Here is a 22,344-nt window from a genome sequence, read left to right on the forward strand (position 1 = left end):
TTAATTATATTAATCCTTATACAATATTTATGATGTGTTCCTATACTAAAAATACTCATTACTATTCCAGGTATTACCCGAGGTGGTCGGAGGTGGACGAGGAGGAGGACGAGCTGGACGAGGAGGAGGACCAGGTGGACGAGGAGGAGGCGGGGTGGGTCGTGGGCGAGGAGAGGAGTGGCGAGGAGGGGCAGGGGCCGGGAAGGGGGCGAGGTGGGCGGGGAGGGGGAAGGGACGGGAAGGGAAGGGACGGGAAGGGAAGGGAAGGGACGGGAAGGGAAGGGATGGGGAGGGGCCGGGAAGGGGGGGGGGGGGGGGGGGGGGGGGGGGGGGGGGGGGGGGGGGGGAGGGGGTGGGGGAGGGGGTGGGGGGGGGGGGGGGGGAGGGGAGGGTGGGAGGGAGGGCGGGAGGGAGGGAGGGAGGGAGGGAGGGAGGGAGCGGGAAGGGAGCGGGCGGGCCGGCGTGTGATCTGCTATTCACTCTAACGGGCTCGAATTAACATCCGTCCTCCACTCTCTCCCTCCCACCCTCCCTCCCGCCCGCCCTCCCGCCCACCCTCCCACCCTCCCTCCCTCCCTCGCACCCTTCCCTCCCCCTCCCCCTCCCCCTCCCCCTCCCCTCACCCCCCCCCCACCCTCCCCCGCCCCTTCCCCCTCCCCTTCCCGGCCCCTCCCCTTCCCTTCCCTTCCCGTCCCTTCCCTTCCCGTCCCTTCCCCCTCCCCGCCCACCTCGCCCCCTTCCCGGCCCCTGCCCCTCCTCACCACTCCTCTCCTCGCCCACGACCCACCCCGCCTCCTCCTCGTCCACCTGGTCCTCCTCCTCGTCCAGCTCGTCCTCCTCCTCGTCCACCTCCGACCACCTCGGGTAATACCTGGAATAGTAATGAGTATTTTTAGTATAGGAACACATCATAAATATTGTATAAGGATTAATATAATTAATCAATTAATTAATAATAGAATAAATTGTATAAGATTATTCATAGCTACTGAATATGTGCTTGCACGAAAAATGAATTGAAATAATTTATTGTAAACGTGACAAGTTTGTAATATTTCAGATGAAATATAATTACAATTGCCATTAAATATTATAAGAATATTAATTGATTAATTAATAATATAATAAATTGTATAAGATTATTCATAGCTACTGTATATGTGCTTGCACGAAAAATGAATTGAAATAATTTATTGTAAACGTGACAAGTTTGTAATATTTCAGATGAAATATAATTACAATTGCCATTAAATATTATAAGAATATTAATTGATTAATTAATAATATAATAAATTGTATAAGATTATTCATAGCTACTGTATATGTGCTTGCACGAAAAATGAATTGAAATAATTTATTGTAAACGTGACAAGTTTGTAATATTTCAGATGAAATATAATTACAATTGCCATTAAATATTATAAGAATATTAATTGATTAATTAATAATATAATAAATTGTATAAGATTATTCATAGCTACTGTATATGTGCTTGCACGAAAAATGAATTGAAATAATTTATTGTAAACGTGACAAGTTTGTAATATTTCAGATGAAATATAATTACAATTGCCATTAAATATTATAAGAATATTAATTGATTAATTAATAATATAATAAATTGTATAAGATTATTCATAGCTACTGTATATGTGCTTGCACGAAAAATGAATTGAAATAATTTATTGTAAACGTGACAAGTTTGTAATATTTCAGATGAAATATAATTACAATTGCCATTAAATATTATAAGAATATTATTTGATTAATTAATAATATAATAAATTGTATAAGATTATTCATAGCTACTGAATATGTGCTTGCACGAGAAATGAATTGAAATAATTGATTGTAAACGTGACAAGTTTGTAATATTTCAGATGAAATATAATTACAATTGCCGTCAAATATTATAAAAGTGTTTTACTCACCCAGCACAAATCCTCGTCCTCCTCGTCCTCCTCCTCGTCGACCTCCGACCACCTTCAACCACCTCGAACAACCATCGATAATGGTTGATGGAAGTCAAGAAATTTTATTAGCGGACTGACAGCTAGCGAATTTGGGGTTGCGCGAAAAACGAATTGAAATAATTTATTGTAAACATGAACCGGGAACCACGGAGCGCTTATCCTGGAAGTCGAGAAATTTTATTAGCGGACTGACAGCTACCGAATTTGGGGTTGCGCGAAAAACGAATTGAAATAATTTATTGTAAACATGAACCGGGAACCACGGAGCGCTTATCCTGGAAGTCGAGAAATTTTATCAGCGGACTGACAGCTACCGAATTTGGGGTTGCGCGAAAAACGAATTGAAATAATTTATTGTAAACATGAACCGGGAACCACGGAGCGCTTATCCTGGAAGTCGAGAAATTTTATTAGCGGACTGACAGCTACCGAATTTGGGGTTGCGCGAAAAACGAATTGAAATAATTTATTGTAAACATGAACCGGGAACCACGGAGCGCTTATCCTGGAAGTCGAGAAATTTTATCAGCGGACTGACAGCTACCGAATTTGGGATTGCGCGAAAAACGAATTGAAATAATTTATTGTAAACATGAACCGGGAACCACGGAGCGCTTATCCTGGAAGTCGAGAAATTTTATTAGCGGACTGACAGCTACCGAATTTGGGGTTGCGCGAAAAACGAATTGAAATAATTTATTGTAAACATGAACCGGGAACCACGGAGCGCTTATCCTGGAAGTCGAGAAATTTTATCAGCGGACTGACAACTACCGAATTTGGGATTGCGCGAAAAACGAATTGAAATAATTTATTGTAAACATGAACGAGGAACCACGGAGCGCTTATCCTGGAAGTCGAGAAATTTTATCAGCGGACTGACAGCTACCGAATTTGGGGTTGCGCGAAAAACGAATTGAAATAATTTATTGTAAACATGAACCGGGAACCACGGAGCGCTTATCCTGAAAGTCGAGAAATTTTATCAGCGGACTGACAGCTACCGAATTTGGGATTGCGCGAAAAACGAATTGAAATAATTTATTGTAAACATGAACGAGGAACCACGGAGCGCTTATCCTGGAAGTCGAGAAATTTTATCAGCGGACCGACAGCTACCGAATTTGGGGTTGCGCGAAAAACGAATTGAAATAATTTATTGTAAACATGAACGAGGAACCACGGAGCGCTTATCCTGGAAGTCGAGTTTCACCGCGTAGCGGACCCGAAGCGCGGGATCCGGGAGGTTGAGAACCCGGTACTCGAAATACGTAGCGGACCCGAAGCGCGGGATCCGGGAGGTTGAGAACCCGGTACTCGAAATTTGCGGAGCGCGACTCTCATCCGTCCGCTCTACTGCGCGGTTCGTTCCAGACTGAGGAATTCGGCTAGCTGATTTTGAATTGGTGACGTCACTTTCTGAACATCCGACATCCAAACTTTGGTTTCGACCTATAATACTATGTATGATGATGTATGATGTACGATGTATGATGTATGATGTATGATGTATGATGTATGATGTATGAGGTATGATGATATGATATGATGTATAATGATTTTAGCTTTCACATTTCATACAAGAAATACACACTTTATCTCTCCTGCCGATTCCAGACTCAAGCGGCCAGGCCCTTCAATGGTCAGCCGTTGACTGAAGATACGGGTCGGCTAATAACGCTGCCGTTCTGCGACAGTTGGATGATGAAAAATTTCGCTCGTATCTTTCAAATGTGTGTTAAAATACACTCGAAGTGTTAAGAAGCGTCGTTTTTTCTCTCCCTATCACCTTTCTAGGTCTTTAAACCACTACGCAGCGTTAAATACCGTCTCATATACGAAGCATCCATTTCATCTCGTTCAAAATTAGCGCATCCGTGATGTATTACAGTTACTCTGAATTTTTTTCCATCCGAATACTTTTCGAAAAACAATTCTGCTTTCGATTCTATGCCTATGAAAATTCAAAATCGAGAGAGCAATGAAAAGTTGTTGGAACAATTATGAATACTAATGTTATGGAATACATCGAGCGTGCCTCGAATAGAATCCCATTTCGAAATGAATAATTCTTCTCTTTTCATATCATAGCTAATCTAGTAATATAGGTAAATAGGATGGTTGGAGGTGTTCGGAAATGGTAGGACATTTCAAAAGTTAAAGTCGACGATCATCCGGTGCATCAATTTTATTGTTACAGATTTTATTTTCCCATGAGGCATAGAGTATTCAACAACGATAATGCAGTCCTTAAAATTCATCATTCATCTCTGTCTGGAAAGCTAATTCGCAAGGCGTGGTATTCTATTCTATTTGCATTATTAGAAAAATACTCGTACTCTACATACACTGTTTCTAATCTTTTGCTACATTTGGTTTAATCCCCATGCTTCCACAGCACGAATAGTCAGAAATGTTTTTGATTATCCATAATAAAATAAAAGAAGTAACAAAGCTTAAATTTATTGTTAAAGCTCTAATGAATACATCAAACTGCGGTCGAATCAATTCATTTATTATTTGCACATGACCTCTATATATTTGATAAATTATTTCTGAATACATTGAAACATATGTATTTATAATGAAATATCATGCAATGGGCTGTGTAAACTATAAACTATAATTTCTATCGAATAGCTGCTTTTATGTCAACAGGGCTTTGAGACTCAGTTCAGTTCGTCCTCCTCCTCGTCCACCTCCGACCACCTCCAACAATCGCCAACCACCTCGAACAACCACCGATAACCACCTCGGGTTGTACCTGGAATAGCAATAAATATTTTCAGTATAAGAACACATCAAAAACATTACGTAAGGATTCATATAATCACAGGTTTTGTTTTTTGGCTGTAACTTTCGATGCGTTGATCGCAGCGTATTGGAACTGCGCCCATTCGATTTCTCCCGCAAAATTACGTTGGAATAGTGCCACAATTAATTTATTCCAGCACTTTTCAACATCGCGAAAATTTTCGTCAAAAATGCAAAGGGGTTAGCCTTACTTTTTCTTCATTTTTCGACCGAAAATTTCTGGTCTCAGATTCGATTCGTACGACCGTTTTCTGACTAACTGAACCCTCAGGAACTCAGAAAACCCAGCAAGAGTAGCGTGGGATCAACAGGAGCGAAATTGCGAATTAAAATGTACCTGCTGAAAAATGTCGAAAACACAGATTTTGTTTTTTGGCTGTAACTTCCGATGCGTTGATTCCAGCGTATTGGGACTGCTCATAATCGATTTCTCTCGCAAAATTACGTTGGGGTAATGCCACAATTAATTCATTCCTGATCCTACTCCTACTCCTACTCCTATATTTACATCTTCCCACGATCCTACTCATACTCCCGATCCCACTTCTGATCCTACTTCTACTTCTACTCCCACTCCTGATCCTATTCTTGATCCTACTTCTACTCCTGCTACTGATCCCACTACTATTCCTACTTCTGGTCCTGATCCTACTTCATCAAATATCATGAAAATGTTGAACTCATCGAGCACAAACCTCGCCCTCCTCGTCCACCTTGTTTTCCTCGTCTTCCTCGTCCTCCTCCTCGTCCTCCTCCTCGTCCAACTCCGACCACCTTCAACCACCTCGAACAACCACCGATGACCACCTCAGGTTATACCTTAAATAGTAATAAATATTTTCAGTATAAGAACAAATCGAAAATATTGTGTAAGGATTAATATAATTGAGTAATTGATTAATTAATTAATTAATAATAGAATAAATTGCATAAGCTTATTCATAGCTACTGAATTTGTGCTTGCGCGGAAAACGAATTGAAATAATTTATTGTAAGCGTGACAAGTTTGAAATATTTTAGATAAAATATAATTACAATTGCCATGCAATATTATAAAAGTGTTTCACTCTCCGAGCACAAATCCTCGTCCCCCTCCTCCTGAATCACCGAGATTACCCGCAACCGTCCCTAACCACCTCCAACGAAAACCGCCAACCACCTCGAGTTATACCTCGAATACTAATAAATATTTTCAGCGTGAGAACAAATCAAAAATAATGTCTAAGGTTTGATATAATTTTTTTATCGACATATTTTACCAAAAAGATTATGAGAAGATTGTAAAGTTATAGAAATTTTATTAGCGCACTGACAGCTACTGAATTTGGGCTTGCGCGAAAAACGAATTGAAATAATTTATTGTAAACGTGAACCAGGAACCACGGAGCGCTTATCCTGGAAGTCGAGAAATTTTGTTAGCGAACTGACAGCTACCGAATTTGGGGTTGCGCGAAAAACGAATTGAAATAATTTATTGTAAACATGAACCAGAAACCACGGAGCGCTTATCCTGGAAGGCGAGTTTCACCGCGTAGCGGACCCGAAGCGCGGGATCCGGGAGGTTGAGAACCCGGTACTCGAAATTTGCGGAGCTCGACTCTCATCCGTCCGCTCTACTGCGCGGTTGTTTCCAGACTGAGGAATTCGGCTAGCTGATTTTGAATTGGTGACGTCACTTTCTGAACATCCGACATCCAAACTTTGGTTTCGACCTTTAATACTATGTATGATGATGTATGATGTACGATGTATGATGTATGATGTATGATGTATGATGATATGATATGACGTATAATGATTTCAGTTCTCACATTCCAGACAAGAAATACGCACTTTATCTTTCCTGCCAATTGCAGACTAAAGCGGCTTGGCCCTTCGATCGTCAGGCGTGGAGCAAAGATTCATTCTTCAGTTAACGAGTCAGCTAACGAGTCGAAATGTTCTTTGCTCTGAAAATCACGAAAGAAATTAAACTTAACCACCTTAGACTTCTGACGGAAATTTCAACGATTTAAAAAAATGCTGGAATCAATTCTTTGATGCACTGTTCCGACGTAATTTTGCGAGAGAAATCGATTGGGCGCAGTTCCAATGCGCTGCGATTAACGCATCGGAAGCTACAGCCAAAAAACGAGAACCTGTGTTTTCGACATTTTTCAGCAGGTGCTTTTTTGCTCGTCATTTCTCTTCTTCTGGTCCCACGCTCTTTTTGCTGCGTTTTCTGAGTTTCTGAGGGTCCAATTAGTCAGGTAATGTTTATTTGAATCGAATCTGAGACCAAAAATTTTAGGCTCGAAACGTGAAGAAAAAGTAAGGCTAACCCCTTTGCATTTTTGGCGAAAACTTCCGCGATTCTGAAAAGTGCTGGAATAAATTCTTTTATGCACTATTCCGACGTAATTTTGCGAGAGAAATTGATTGGGCGCAGTCCCAATACGCTGCGATCGACGCATCAAAAGTTACAGCCAAAAAACGAGAACCTGAGTTTTCGACATTTTTCAGCAGGTGCTTTTTTGCTCGCCATTTCTCTCCTTTTGGTCCCACGCTCTTTTTGCTGCGTTTTCTGAGTTCCTGAGGGTCCAATTAGTCAGGTAAGGGTCATTTGTAATATTAACCATTGCGAAGACTGTGGTACCGGGAAGGCGAATGCAGCCAGCATCGTGTCGAAATCGGCAACTCTCTGATGTTCTGCAACAAGTTCTCAACTCCACCCATCGACCATATGTCGATGACTCTACCGTTGTAACATCTCAGGGAGCGCAAGCGCACGACGATTTTCGGTTGTCACACCAAAGCCTATTAGGGCAACTGTCTTCATATTCTTCAGTCAACGTATAATATCATAAACATATTACAATACCAATCATAGCTTAAGATTAGTTTTTCTTTACCATCAAACGCACAAGAAAGAGCGTTCGACCAACAACAGAAATATTACGACGGGAATCCATCGTTTTTTGGCTGTAACGTTTGATCAGTTGTGTCATCTTTTTTTTAATTGCTTTTATTTAATTGGTATAAAACTATTATGTATTATTTACATAGATGATTTAACCTATCTTAGCTACGTAATGGCATGACAGAACTGTCGTTGTCATGATAAAATCCAGAAGACCTGGTGATTATGAGTTGGATGCTTCGCAGCGTTCCTTAGGCGACCAATGGGCCCCAGAAATGCTTGCTTGGTTTCGTATGGTCTTCCGTGAGAAAGAAGTCTCTTCCTAGTCTCACAAACTCTTTGCGACTAAGCTTTCCGTCATCATTGGTGTCAATGTAGCTGAAACTTACCGCGGCGTTCTGGTAATAGTGGAAAAAACCTCAATTAGCTCAATGATATCATTATACATCAGTCCATTTTAAACAGGTGCAGGAAACCCGTTTGACACCAAACCGAGTAAACTATTGCTTGTTTTGAAAGATGCAACTCCGGCGAAAAACACACGTAATATTACATAGAAGGCATGCACATGGACTGTACAGTTCATCCTCCAACTCGTCGTTATACAAACTTCAATCTAACCGTTTCGAATTTTCATCAATAGTTACGAAATACGAGACACCGAATACTACTTACTTCACTGGTGAGACCCAAGCACTGGAAAAAGAGTTTGAACTCTTCAACCGAGATTTCGCCACTTTTGTCCTTGTCCACAGCCTGGAAAAATAATACATGAATGCTTAATCTATTGGCGATATTTTTATCCAACCACAGCATGAGAAATACTCCGGACAGTGTAGCGTAGCTATTCAACATAAATCTATGCGCGCGTATATTACGGCTAATCGAGGATGGGCTTACCTTAAATAAATAAGGCAGGAAATTGTGACACTTGCGTTTGAGGGACTTATCATTGAGCACATGGTGCATTTCGTCCAGATACTTTTCAACGCCAACAAGATTGTAAGGGCTTATTTCACCCCACTGTTCCTCCCACATTTCCTGTAAAAACATACTTTTATTATGCTATAACCATTTAGTATTTAAAAACAAACAAGATATTCAAAAAAGGCTCACAAACAATATTCTCATTTTCAAAACAAAATGTCAATATCCGCAAAACAAGCATTGAGATTCGTCAAGGGCAAACCTTCTCTAACGTCACAAAAGTTAATGTATACCTAGATCTTATTTGAATAATCACCGGAACGACCGTGAGGAAGTTTTTTTCACCATATTTGCAGCAAATCAATATGGATTTTGAATTTTGTTTACCCTGTTTGCACAATATCTCAGTACATGGTAAGGGATTAGGTGTTGGAGTCTGAAACAGGATTTTTTCGATGTAATCAACACCTCAGGTCTTGGACTAATGCCAAGGCTTCTCCAGAAGGTACAAGAAAGGTACAAGCTTATAAATTATACAACGAAGGTCGTACTTTGTTTCTGCAGTCTACGTGACTGTCCACGTCAGATTAAAATTGTTAGGATTATGAACTCGATCTTATAAAGCTATTCCAAATCTCAACAGCCAACATTTGAAATGCAAATTGCAGAAATCAAATAGATGGAATGGATAGATAGAGAAATATAGAATTAAATTAATGGGAATACAAATATTTTTGTAAATCTGGACACGGAAAAACTTTTCGTAACAAGAATTTCTATACTGGCTGGTAACTTTATGGATACCTCGTACATTTTGACGACATTTCTTGGTATAAATAAAAGATTCCAATATTTTGATACTGATAAATATTGTAAAAATACTAGGTTTTCCTATTCTTACCAAGAAATATCTTCAAAGTGTACAAGGTGTCCACAAATTACCAGTCAGTAGGGAAATTAATGTTGCGAGAAGTTTCTTCGTGGCCAAACGACACATACATGGGCAGGAGTTTACTCTTGAAATAGTTGAATATACCTTGGCTGTGATCCAGGAGTAAAATTTAAATTACTATTTCTAAATCTACATACTCTAGACTTATGTCCACGGAAAGACATGTAATTCACTTACACCGAGGACTTTCTGGAATTCTTTTTTGGCGTCCGGTCCGAGATGTCCCAGGTCAGCAAATCTTTCGCCTAGAAGCATGAAATCATCGTAGCTAATCACCCCGTCCTTGTTAACATCAAGGTGACTGTGAAGTGTGCGCATTTTTCGTCTCCAGAAAGCAGATTCACCCTGAAAACACAATTTCCCCAGTTAAAGAGGTCGAAGATAAGTTTCACAGTGCATGCGTTAACTTTATTTCGTTTTATTTGCCAATGTCTCGGTTTGAATTATTCACGCGATTGCAGATTTCAGATGCTAGAATTTATGTAGGTGAAGGCCACTCAGTGCTCGTACAAACTATAGGTATATTCAAAACATACAAGTATCTCATGGCCTTATGAAACCGATAAACTGTCAACCGTTGTCGATAACCTCGTTCAAAACATATTGGACATTATATAGTAAATGGTTTAACTTTTGCCAAAGATCCCTCCAGGCGAGTGATTCCAGATAACGGTATGGAATAATTAGATAGATTAATCGAAGCGCATTATATTACAACATGTTATAACAACACGCACGTAAATGTTGATACAAACATTGACAACAAATATCAGTACTGCAACTAATCCTAAAACTTACTTGCAATTATTTTGGTGTCTGATCGTGAAAAATGGGTTTTTTCGCAATTACCGAACTCAACAGATAACTGAAATTGGAAAATTGCAAATCTAGAAACCTTCCGAAGTCGAATGCTGTTTATAAAATATTGGCGATTTATTTTAGAGATTTTCAAATGGACGAAGCTAAGTCCATTGTAATTCTTGATACAAATACAATGACTACGTGTATAGGTAAAGAGTTGGTGTCCTTTGTTACCGCCGATATAGTGTCAGTATAAACATTTGATTATGGCTATCACAAAACGGAACTATTTTTCATTCATGTATTTAAATAAATGACTTTGCTACTGCATTCTCCACGTAACAGGCACCAAATTAAATTGATACGATAATGTATACTGGATGTAAAGCAGTAAACTTGCGGCTTTTTAATCGCGTGTCAAGAATGAAATACCGTCATGTCCTCTATATTGTAACGATTACAGTTTACGATGTTAAACGAGGTGGTAGGAGGCATGGTGGTGTCGATCATCCCTCGTTATTTAATATCCCACCATGAATATTCTATTATGATTATCATTATGATTATGATATTGAAGAAAAAGCTGTCTTTCATTTCTAGATAAATAGCTCGTTTTTATACGTATTAAAACGTATTCGAGTCGACCGAGTCGTCTAACGCATACGAAGAAGATTGTACGTAAAATATTAAAGGTAACAAAACTGAAGTCGATGAAATGATCGAGAATAAATATCAGAACAACGACTCAAGACATCGAGGGTCAAACAGTGCAACTTGCCCAAGCGCATAGAAAATCCAATCTGACGCGTGTGACTGTTGCCGGAGTGTTTGATTACATATAACGTGTCGCTACCAGAGAGCGATATACTTTCAACGTTCAACTAACATTTGTACAGCCCTTGATAACTCACGGACATTTCAGCGGTATTTTTAACAACACTAAGAAATAAATTCCTGCTAATTCGCTATGGCTATAATTTAACAAAATGTCCCACATAAAAAAAATTACTTATAGTAATCGATTTCCTGGCCCCCGCAAAAATCCGATTCTGTTTTAATCCGCCTACCCGCATATATTCATGTTGCGCATGCATATATATACAGCGCTTTGTAGATGCCATGTTGTAGTGAACGCTGCGAGAAACCCGTTTCGTTAACCCGTACGCCTGCATCTAAGATTGAGTGTTAAAAACAGAGTTACTGGTAGTTGAAGGCCACTTTTGCTCAAGGGCCGCCATAAAAAACACAATAATATAAGGCCTCGTAGAAGGTCGTCACATGCGATAATGTAGATACATCGTTAACGGAAGTTCCAACGATAAATACCAAGCCAAGCACTTTATACACAACGGAATTGTCCAATCTTAATTGGATCTAGTTTCAAACACTTATGAGAAATATCATCTCGTTTCACCTAAATGCAGAGGATCGCAATCCCAAATCCTTTGCCTAATTTTACCCCTAAATACGTATTATGAAAAAAATTACTCTTGACGTACATTCGGTTGTTCCTTAATTTAATACGTATCCGAGATACGATTCAGTATATTTTTCGCATTTTCAAAAACATTACAATTAATAATACCTGTAACTTCTGACTCTTCGATTTAAAGCATGGAAAGAAAGAAAAAAGAATGAGGACAGTTCATTTGTGAAATCAACTGAAATATTAAAAAAAATTTGTTTTTTGTCTGCGAGAATGTTACAAAAACGTAAACCTTTTGGAAAATTGTGTATTTTCGAAAGTGCAGATAACTAAAATATTCGTATCTCCAACAGATTTGATCAGATTGAAAGAATCCTGAAACATTTTAACGCTTACTTTCACAATATTCTTAGGGAGATAACTCTGAATAAGATACATGGATATTGTAGGTGACGTCTCACAAAATATGCCTACTTTACCGGTACAACGTTTGTAATGAAACATTGATTTTTAAGAACAAAAAATTGATAAAAATTAAATATTTACCCGATCGCGTTCCGAGTCTGAATCGTTATCGGAGTCGCTATCACTTTCATAATCGATAGATGTTGAAGGTCGCGTGTGAATCTTCTTACTATAGAACCTCCTCGTCAACTGAGGCATCTGGAAAAGAGGAAAATCAAGATGAAATTGGTATTTAATATTAATGCATCTAGCGAATACGAACTCGAACATGCAACGATTCCAGTTTCAGTCACAAGGAGTTTCGGATAGATAATAAACCGGTCTTCTCTCCGCAGCTCAAGTGAAAGCGTCACATTTCGTAAGTTTGGAAGCCTGCATACTTTGCGGCTATCTGTTGAATTTAATACTTATACCCACGTGCCTTCAGCTTGTGTAAAATTCTCACGATTTTTGAAAAAACCGCTTCACAAAAAGCAGAATAGTCGACTGAACGATCTGTGTACTATGTTAATAATAGCTTTACCGCACGTTATACGAGATATACATCGGCGATAGCAGAGATAAAAATTGTTGCATGTGACATTATCCTCTATTATAATCATTTTTAAAAACACCATCGTTAGGTAAAATTTACCAGTCGGTGATAGTGTGTTTGCCATTGCAGGTCACGCTGACGCCATGCTGCCGCGGCCGGCGTGAACGGCTCAAGGCTTACAGTAGTTCGTTAACCCGTTAGACAGATGCAGGACAGGCATATTTAGACAAAGCAAATGCAGCAGCTCTACTGTCTAAGAACTTCGCCAATTAAAATCTATACGTATTAAATACCATACAAGTACAGTATAACGGTACGGCCGCGTAGTCAATCGTATTGCTTCTAAAAATAACTAACGTTCGAAAGATAATGACAGCATTAATTAATCGACCTACTTATTAACGCCGCGTGAATTACGCAAAGCAAGTCTCAAGTAAAAACAGACGTGCGACTTTGAGTTGTGACCATAAATTCCACCTCTAGACTGCTTTGATTCTCAAGTCATACCTGCTAAATAAATTTCAAATGGAATATTGAACGATGTAAATTTTCCGAGGAGGTACACGCATGCACGTTTAAGGATTTTATGGAACATTGACAGGTGCCTTGACATTTTTTGAAGAGGCCGGTCGGTTAGTTTTCAATTTGCAAAGGGTCGCAGAGATAATAAGTTTTGCCACGAGTCTTGGTCCCAAACCGTCCTACAACTTAAAAATTGTTACGATCGCAACTCGAATTTTTCTAGCTAAATTCTATATCAGAAAAGTCCTAACCGCCTTAACCTTTCCTGCTTCTGACGGCCTGGAGTTAACACCAGATATACATTTTACTGGAAAGGGCGAGGGACTTGGATGCACTATTATCAGGCTCGGATGAGCGGCAGCTGTTTATGCGACACTGATGAGCCAATGACGAAGGGAATACCTTCAAACGAACCGCTGCGAAGACTACTTCCTTGTCTATATACTGACGACTGGTCAGGACTTTCGATGTATATATTGATGGTTTAAAAAAATGTTCGAAGTACTTCGAAGGTAATGATAAAGTATGAGCCATCTTCGTACGTATATTTAAAACCCTGAGCGGAAAAAATTGACATCTTTTTTTCAAACGGATTGGTAAGTCGCAACGTGGATATAGAGGATTAAAAGGCAGAATGGCAAATGCATTGTACTGTAGCAGAAAACGTTATTGGTACGTGATATGGTTATTCTTTAGAAGAGGCAGGATGTAAACAAAGTCTGACTCAAGTGTGGGACGTACGGCCCAAATCTCACGTAGCCACGCCGCGATAACGAAAAGATCAGAGAGCAGTGTGACGTCAAAAGCGTAAATAAACAATGACGCCGGTACGTCGCCAGGTCATTAACCTGCGATGCATTTTTATTTCACGTAAGCAGCAGGTGAAGGTTTCAGCCTGGTGCGCGAAAATTAATGCAGAAAGAAACGCTGCGTTGGATACATAATATCTAATCTTTATTCATTTCATGATGATTTAGGTCACAGGATTCAAACGAATATGATAAGTATGAACGTACGTAAATTCTCTGATGCAAATAAGTTTTTTCGAATAATTGATAACTTCAGAAATTCGAATATTGGGTTTATATTCACGAGTGAATGTTATTGCGATGACAATATATCAGCAATAACATAAGTAACTCAATAGTAACACGTCGAACATTGGGATGGCAGAAAAGGAATGTTTGTTACATGCGTGATCCGTTAAATGATGATTTTCTCACCCACGAATTTGTATACCGCATGTTTTCTCATAATACATATCTCAGAATCGTAACAATTATATTTAATATATATATATATCGAAAAGTTCACTACATTTGCCCTGTAAATAGTGGGGACGGGGGGACGCGTTGATACAATGCCCTGCATTCGACAACTCGTGCGTGTGCACGAATGGATTGTGATAAGCGTAGGTGCGTGGAAATTGAATTCACTTCAGCTTAACACCTTGTAGGAATTAAAAAATGTTAATAAGGTAATACAAATGTAACGAGCTGAATGAATCCGTAGAATTATCTTGGCGAGTGCATTGCGATTGCATACGAAGCTTCGGTAATTGTCTGTCGACATTATAATTATATATATATTTAATAATACTGTTTAGAATAATGTTTCCAAGTAATGGGACATGTATTGCAATAATTTTAAAGCTTATTCATTTTATGGCACGCCACTGGGTACAATTTTCGATGGAACAAATGATTACTGACCTGTGGCTGTTCGATTAAATTAATGGATGGCTTTCGAGCTCCTATGAATGCTGTAGACATTGCAGATGTCACTGTATTTTCCAAAACACCCCGTGCCATTGCAAGTCGCAGACTTGCCCTCAAGAATACGGCAGTTGCCATTGTTGCATTAACGTTTGAATAATTACTACAACAATCTGCTTATCTTGTATCGAATAAAGTTTCGTATGAGATGATTGAAACGATCGTTTACTTTGAACTAAACCCAACTAAACCTTCGCTCGATGGCGTTCCTCTTTTTGTAGGGACGACGAGCCACCCCCCTTGTGCGCATGCGCCTTGAGTCCGATGGTCGTCTTTGCCTTCCTTTCTCTCTATAGTTTTATTTGTATTCAAGTCCGTAATACGAACGCCACGAAGCCATGCAGGCATTCAAGTGCGCCAAACGGGAGTTATCGTTGTTTATTTTCTTCGTGAAGATAATATACATATAATGCCCTTTATCTTCCACGCTTCGATTGGACATTGGAAAGCACGTTCAATTCGCTCGTCTATCGAAGGTCGAATTTGACACTAATAATGAAGACTGTGAACTCAAATAAGATGTGTAATTAGAAAATCGAACAAAACGCATTCTCAATAAAGAAACTGCGTCATGAAAAATGAGAAATACGTGCGGAACAAGACTAGATACTTGTTTACCATAGAACTGCGCTTACGTGCTCATTCGCATGTCCTAGACCAAGTTTTAGCATCGATCAGCACAAAGAGTGTAAACAAATAAGTACCGATTATCTGTAATAATAAGTTGAGCAGTGGACGTATCATGCATTAATATTAATACCTCGAAAGTATACTATGCAAGCTATTAATTTACTGAATTCATTCGAATTCATTGAATTGTTTGGAATTCTAGTTAACAATGTGTATCACACTTGTACGAAATTGCAATCATTATGTGTATATTCGCGGAATATGCCCTAATTTTAAAGTTCGATAAATATATCAATGTAGATAGTGAAGTTAGTTTCGAATGGATAGCTTGTAGTAATGTTCAACACGCGATGCGTTTGAATTTAAATAACAAGTTTGGCGACAATGTTAGATTTTAGGAATTCTTTTATCAAATTACTTGAACCGTGAAAATACGCATTATAATGCATCAGCAATATACATATCTGAAATCGTCCAAAATATGGTTTTCAACGTTAAAACTTTGAAATCTTCATATTTTAATATCCTTACCGCACTACATAGCAACGTCAGAAAAGGCTCGTTTGGACAGCATCTGACAGAACACCAAAAAAATCGAAAGCTCTATTGAACACGAGATTAATTGGACATAGATATTTATTGAACACAGCCCGATTGGACACGGAGAATTGAAACGATTTCAAAAGTCCGGTTGGACATAGCAAAATTGGAAACCAGAGATTGGAAACCAACGATTTTGGACGCAGCTGAATTACAAACGAACAGTGGATAAACTCCGACGGACCAAGAAATGAAATAAATATTCAACCACTCAATTTTTGCCATGTTTAAACCCTCTACTCTGACTGACCCAACTAGTGATAAATAGAGAAATTATTGGACCGTCTTAAATTCTTCTTTTATTTATTTATTTTTTTTTTCTGTAATCAACTAAAAAATTATGAAAAGCGTCCAATATTCAATAATGGACAAGGTAAAAATTAATAATGACCAAGTTAGAATTCAAACTGAAAATCACGAACAACTGACTTCAAGTCCAATTCGACATAAGTGCACCTTTCGCATGCGCTAGACGCTTTGATTGTATTCGTGAATTGAATTTTATTTGACCTTACTCAAACTTTGAAAAGTTTCAACAAATTTGACAATTTTCGTATAAATGCGACCTTATATCGATATAACATGTTTGGTTCGTTTCAAGTAGTACGTAAATAAATACGCATGGACTTTCGAAATGGATATATTACAAATATTAAGAAATCTCATGTAATGTAAAAAAATTTGTGTGTAAATTTATAGAAATACAAATGATTTTTGAAAAATAACGTTGACCGCGTGTGCAAAATTCGTTTATACTTTGTATTACAGATTAAACAGAACGAGATTAATTTTTTGATAGCAGAAAAAATATGTTGACTCTGATTTTTGATATTTGTAATACATTTCCATTTTATAATTCAGGATTAAAATTCAGGAGAAACTTGAAATTGTTAGTGCTACGAATTTTCACTAAATTTCAACTGGGAACCCAGATTCGAAATAAAACTACAGTACAGACTCGTTCATTGCCTCAAAATTTGAAGGAACCGGATTTGCATTATAAATAATGTTTATTGAGATATTGTACTTGATAACCAAATGTCAAGATGTATTGAAATATGTCCATTTTACAAACATGACAAATATTGAAAACAATATTGTACATATAACATAATATAACACAAATCGAACTATAGTGATCGCTATCAAGAAAATGATAATATAAAGATATCGTAAATTATTTTATACATGGCATTCTGCCAAAAGCAGCTATTTGTGTAAAAATTAGCGCGATTTTAATTACTAATGTATACATCAAAATGATACTTATATGCGTGATACACATACCGTTAAATATATCTAGATTTCACCAAATCAGACACGGTTTTGGTGTATAACCAGTTTCAATTAAATATACAATTTCTTATCTTATGACTACTAGTCTCCAGCATATTCATGATTTTTAAATCTTTTAAAACAATTAGTATTGGTTTATTGTTCGTAAATATATGCATTGTGTAGAAATTCTAACTTTTCTTATATTCAATCCTCTCCACTTTGACCTCGTCTCCAACAAGCTGATAAACGTACGTTACCACAGTTGAGCTTTGAATATCCATGAGCACAAATGATGGGATAACTGACCTAAAACCAGTTTAAAAAAATAACGTAAGGCGCGGAAAACTAAGGTGAAGACTATACAATGATGGATTTTCAATATACGAAGAACTCACGTGTCCAAAGGATTGTACGCCCCAGTTGCAGATCCAGGATTGATGTAAAACTTATTTTCATGCTCATAAGCTTCAAATTTATGTGTGTGGCCAGATATCAATATATCAACATCTAATTGCCTCTGAATAAGAGCCAACGATTCCGGATCTCCCCATGGCACAACTTGATGCCCATGTGAGAGGCCGATTCTAAATTGTCCAACAGTAACAACTTTTTGTTCTGGGTAATTAAGGTTCTGCACGTATGAAAAAGTTATACACATATGAGATAATCTGTACATTATTCTAGTATAGAATAACTACTCAAGCTTCATAATAAATCTCTCCGACTTCTTGAGGTTTTGCACTAGGAAAAGTTCTATTCCTAATTTTCACTTGAACTATATGTCATTAATAAAACATCGTACAAAGGTGTAACAAACTCTAATCTTATTCAAACAATTATTTGATACTCGCCTCATCAAAATCTCCTCTGACCACGTGAACATCACTCGCCAAAGTTTTAAGATAATCGTAGGATTCCTTGGTACAAAGATTTCCGGTACACAATATGTGTTGTATTCTGCCTGGTACTAAAAGTTTTTTAAACTTACTAGGCAGGCTGCTGCATCTGTGCGGAATGTGTAAATCTCCCAAAACTAATACAAGCTGTAGAAATACAAGAGTGATTATTACAAGTGAAAACAGTTGATTTGAGGTTAGAGCACTCCAAACTCTCGTTATTCAATTAAGCATTATTAGAGTAACGCTGCGTTGCTCACCATGGTTGATCGGTTGATAGCTTTACGGTTGCTTAGTGTTTTATTACTTTCTTCCGTGACAATAATTAGTAACTCGATTAAATGTCAGAGGTGGTGTCGGAAGTGGGAGTGACAACTGACAGTACAAGATTCAAGAAAAACCCACCATGTGGGGTTGGTGGTTTGAGATAAAAGCTAAGGTTTAGTTTTGCTGAAGCAGCGTCGTTCCGCGATTAGCAAAATGAAAGCCTGTGGTTGGTTTGAGATACGGAAATGCCCTTTACCATTTTTATTTTATAATCTAGAACCAATGATGGAGCTTAGTTTGCCTGTCGCTATATCAAAATTTCAACTTGAAAACTTGATTCAAGGAAATTGTGAATAAGATCCTATTTGGATTTTCGTGTCTCTCGCGTCTCGCTGGCGGTGTTTGAAAACAAGTGTGTTTACGGCGCGGGAAGAGATCTTTGACTTTGATCTGATTCTATAAGTATTATTAGTTTTTAATTCGGCGTAAGATTTCTTGACAGCCGACAATTGTCATCTGAGAATCTCGTATAGCGTAATAATAACTCTTTCACAATGAAATGCGTCGTGCCGGGTGCTAACGTCAAAGGTATATCTACATCCGTATTTCTCGTTAAGGTTATGTAAACGCGTACACTCAAGAAATTTTCAATTCTATAATGTATATAGTTTTACTATAATCTACTAATTCACATTCACGTCTCAAGACTCTATCCTGCTTTGTTTACCCTTACTAGCCTATTCGAGAATTATTGTAAATTATTCATACTGGCTACTGATGTAAGAGAATAAACCGATTATTTGAAAATATATTTATTGCAATCTATGATTCTTCATAGTTTTAGCAAAGGCCATTCATTCGTTGGCCAAAATTGGGGATGAAATGTACATCAAGCCGCAAGATGCAGGAATATCATTCCAAACTGTAAACATGGCTAGATCAGCATACGCTAGTTTCACATTCTCGGAAAGTTACTTTTCGTATTACACTTACGGTAATTTGGAGCAAGATGATGCTTTGAGGTGTCAAGTTACCATGCGCGTGAGTTATTCAATAACTTAATATTAATTTTAGATAATGTTGTGTTACATTTTACCTAAATTAAACAGACACTTCTTACTATCTTCGTCAATGATGTTATTTTCTAGATAGATCCTTTCAGCCCCTGATTTAAAAAAAAATATGCAATTTAAAAAGTGGTATATCTTGCTGTAAAAGAAAAAACTGCTGTGAAAAAATTACGTTTTGATTAAATTCCTATCTAATTACCATTGTTGCAGAACATAATCTATAAAAATATTCTTAAATCTATTCCTAGAAATACATGAATTATATATAATCCTTGCAATGTTCTTTATTAAGTGATATTTAATCAAGACATACCGATTCTCCGACAATATATACACATGTAAATTTTTTTGCTCTATTGATCTACACACACTGAACAATCGAATATACTACTGCAATGTATTATTTGTTGATAATAAATCATATGCAGTCTGCAATGGCTGTTTTTAAAGCACCAGGTACCTTGGACCGGCAAGTGGAAACCTGCCAAATAAATTTGGAAGCCAATAGCTGTAAACTTGTTTTTGTTCTGAAGTATAGAAATGGCATTACAAAAACACATTTTCTACCAATTATCGATTGCCAAATTTTACAGGTAAATTAAATCACCTGTTATAAACCCATTGACACTCATGTATTAATTTTTTTATGACTTCAATTTTATCTAGGATCATAATAAATCCTATTACAATTTGAAAATTGGCAAAGTTTGTTCCTCCAGCTCAACGAGAACACAAAAATGCAGTTTTCGTAAGAATATTAATTTTTTCAGGCAGCTTTTTCCTCTCAATCATCACCCAATCAACTAACTGCACAGCACAAAGTTTTATCTGATGCAATGCAAAACTTCCAGCAACTAGGTCTTATCGAAATAACTTTAGAAGTAACTCCACAGAAAGTATTGCTCAGGAACTATGTCGACGATACTTCAGGTATACAATTCACTTACTGCTTTCCAAAGAAGTATCACATGTTAATAACTCGCAACATGATCTTATTATCATTAAATTAATGGCCATCTACTGCTACAGATTTGTCAAAAGTTACTAGAACACAGTTAGCACTTGGAGTTGGCGAATTTGAGGAACACAAAATTGGAAAAGATACTGCAATAACGTTTTGTGTAAAAGAATTTAAAGCTCTTCTAAGCTTTGCAGAAGCAGTGTCCTTGCCAGTTAGCATACACTTTGAAGCAGCAGGAAAGTAAGAAGTGAAAATGTATTATGTTAATGATTACTGTCCCAAGTTACATAAAATAATGTTGGTACCGCCAATTGTAAAAAGATTTTGTGATGATATACTACGAAAATTTCAGTTATGCATACTGCCTACAGGTTGTTTTTTTTTATTCCAGACCAGTAATATTCATAATGAAAAGTTTGACATTCGAATCAAGTATAGTTTTGTCTACATTAAACCCTGAAGGAGATAATCGATCAGAAGCTTCGACGATTCGTAGTCGAGAACAAACAATGCTTAAAAAAGCAGCTGCCAGCAAACGGATACCTAGAAAAACTAATGCATCTGCTAATCGCAAGCTAAGAAATCAACCAAAAAATGTTAGAGCAAGATACAATACATCTGCTTTTTCACCTATGGAAGTTACGAATATGAAAGCGAAGAAAAACTACGAAGCGCACCACGAAGATTTAATGAACACTGACTCAAATGAGGATTGTTTACTTTCAACTGTCGGCAATAAATCAGTCAGTTCAGATATTGCTTATGAAACAAAAGTTTGTCTAAGTACACCAGCCATCATAGAAAATCGCAGTCGAATACCAACTGATTCCATGCCAGTTTCAAATTCGAAATCCTACGCTGAATCAATTTTTTCCACTATAATAAATGATGCAGCGAGGTCAGAAACTAACTCTGCAGAAACTGTCAATGAAGATCTTGTTCCCAATTCACCACCAAAACCTTCTAGTAAAAAAGCAAAGACCATTTTCAAAAAATGCTTTCAAACAACATTCGATCCAAGAATGCTTCCAGGACATGATATTGTTTTAGCTGAGGATACTGACGACAGTGATTGATACTACTGAGATTTCTCTTTGTACTTCGCAAATAAATGAAACATTGGTTACTATATATCACAAAATCTACTGTGACTGCTGGCATACTGTAATTGTAAGTATATCGCAGAGCAGAAAATGTCCAATAGGAGATGACAATACAACACATGGCTTCATGTATCTAACAGAGAAGCGAATTAAAATACATAAATGGCTGTCAACTAATTGCTATGAGCGTATGTCTTCTAAAGATATCAATATTAAAGTATTTTCCTGGAAGAAGTTTAGAAAATCTCATTGACAACAAATTCACATGATAGTTTTTCCAATAGTAAACTTTCTTCATTTTTTGCTAGGTCCAATGTTATAAGTGTGTACATTAGTTCAACACATTCATTTGAGATTCAAAATAATTGTTGAAAATATCAAATATATATTATAATTGTTCGATTGAATTTGTAGCTACAAAATATTTGCTACCGAATAAATTTAATATTT

The 22,344-nt window shown here is 37.6% G+C and overlaps 3 protein-coding genes across 6 annotated transcripts; 1 reads left to right on the plus strand and 2 right to left on the minus strand.

The window, feature by feature from the left end:
* Positions 1 to 5,525: 5,525 nt before the first annotated feature.
* Positions 5,526 to 15,287, minus strand: LOC107220701 (sarcoplasmic calcium-binding protein). Of its 4 annotated transcripts, none has more exons than XM_046735869.1 (9): positions 15,027 to 15,287; positions 12,339 to 12,455; positions 11,952 to 11,966; positions 9,743 to 9,910; positions 8,587 to 8,727; positions 8,362 to 8,442; positions 7,843 to 8,084; positions 6,621 to 6,736; positions 5,526 to 5,606 (listed from the first exon to the last, which is right to left on the minus strand). In XM_046735869.1, the coding sequence occupies exons 1-7, from the start codon at positions 15,165 to 15,167 to the stop codon at positions 7,938 to 7,940; spliced, it is 810 nt and encodes a 269-aa protein (XP_046591825.1). In that variant the 5' UTR covers positions 15,168 to 15,287; the 3' UTR covers positions 5,526 to 5,606; positions 6,621 to 6,736; positions 7,843 to 7,937. The 4 variants fall into 4 exon arrangements, with proteins under 4 accessions (XP_046591825.1, XP_046591828.1, XP_046591826.1 ...); XM_046735870.1 differs by lacking the exon at positions 5,526 to 5,606 and adding an exon at positions 5,913 to 5,966; XM_046735871.1 differs by lacking the exon at positions 5,526 to 5,606 and adding an exon at positions 6,434 to 6,466.
* A 1,516-nt stretch (positions 15,288 to 16,803) lies between these two features.
* LOC107220699 (vacuolar protein sorting-associated protein 29) lies at positions 16,804 to 18,914 on the minus strand. Its single transcript, XM_015659382.2, has 4 exons — positions 18,754 to 18,914; positions 18,449 to 18,640; positions 17,993 to 18,228; positions 16,804 to 17,903 (listed from the first exon to the last, which is right to left on the minus strand). The coding sequence occupies exons 1-4, from the start codon at positions 18,754 to 18,756 to the stop codon at positions 17,786 to 17,788; spliced, it is 549 nt and encodes a 182-aa protein (XP_015514868.1). The 5' UTR covers positions 18,757 to 18,914; the 3' UTR covers positions 16,804 to 17,785.
* A 165-nt stretch (positions 18,915 to 19,079) lies between these two features.
* Positions 19,080 to 22,231, plus strand: LOC107220698 (cell cycle checkpoint control protein RAD9A). The gene is made up of 6 exons (XM_015659381.2): positions 19,080 to 19,348; positions 19,599 to 19,801; positions 20,259 to 20,423; positions 20,601 to 20,760; positions 20,860 to 21,031; positions 21,183 to 22,231. Exons 1-6 carry the CDS (start codon positions 19,315 to 19,317, stop codon positions 21,865 to 21,867), a joined length of 1,419 nt encoding a protein of 472 aa, XP_015514867.1. The 5' UTR covers positions 19,080 to 19,314; the 3' UTR covers positions 21,868 to 22,231.
* The last annotated feature ends 113 nt before the right edge of the window (positions 22,232 to 22,344 follow it).

Source organism: Neodiprion lecontei, chromosome 3 (assembly GCF_021901455.1).
Source record: "Neodiprion lecontei isolate iyNeoLeco1 chromosome 3, iyNeoLeco1.1, whole genome shotgun sequence".
Lineage (NCBI taxonomy): Eukaryota > Metazoa > Arthropoda > Insecta > Hymenoptera > Diprionidae > Neodiprion > Neodiprion lecontei.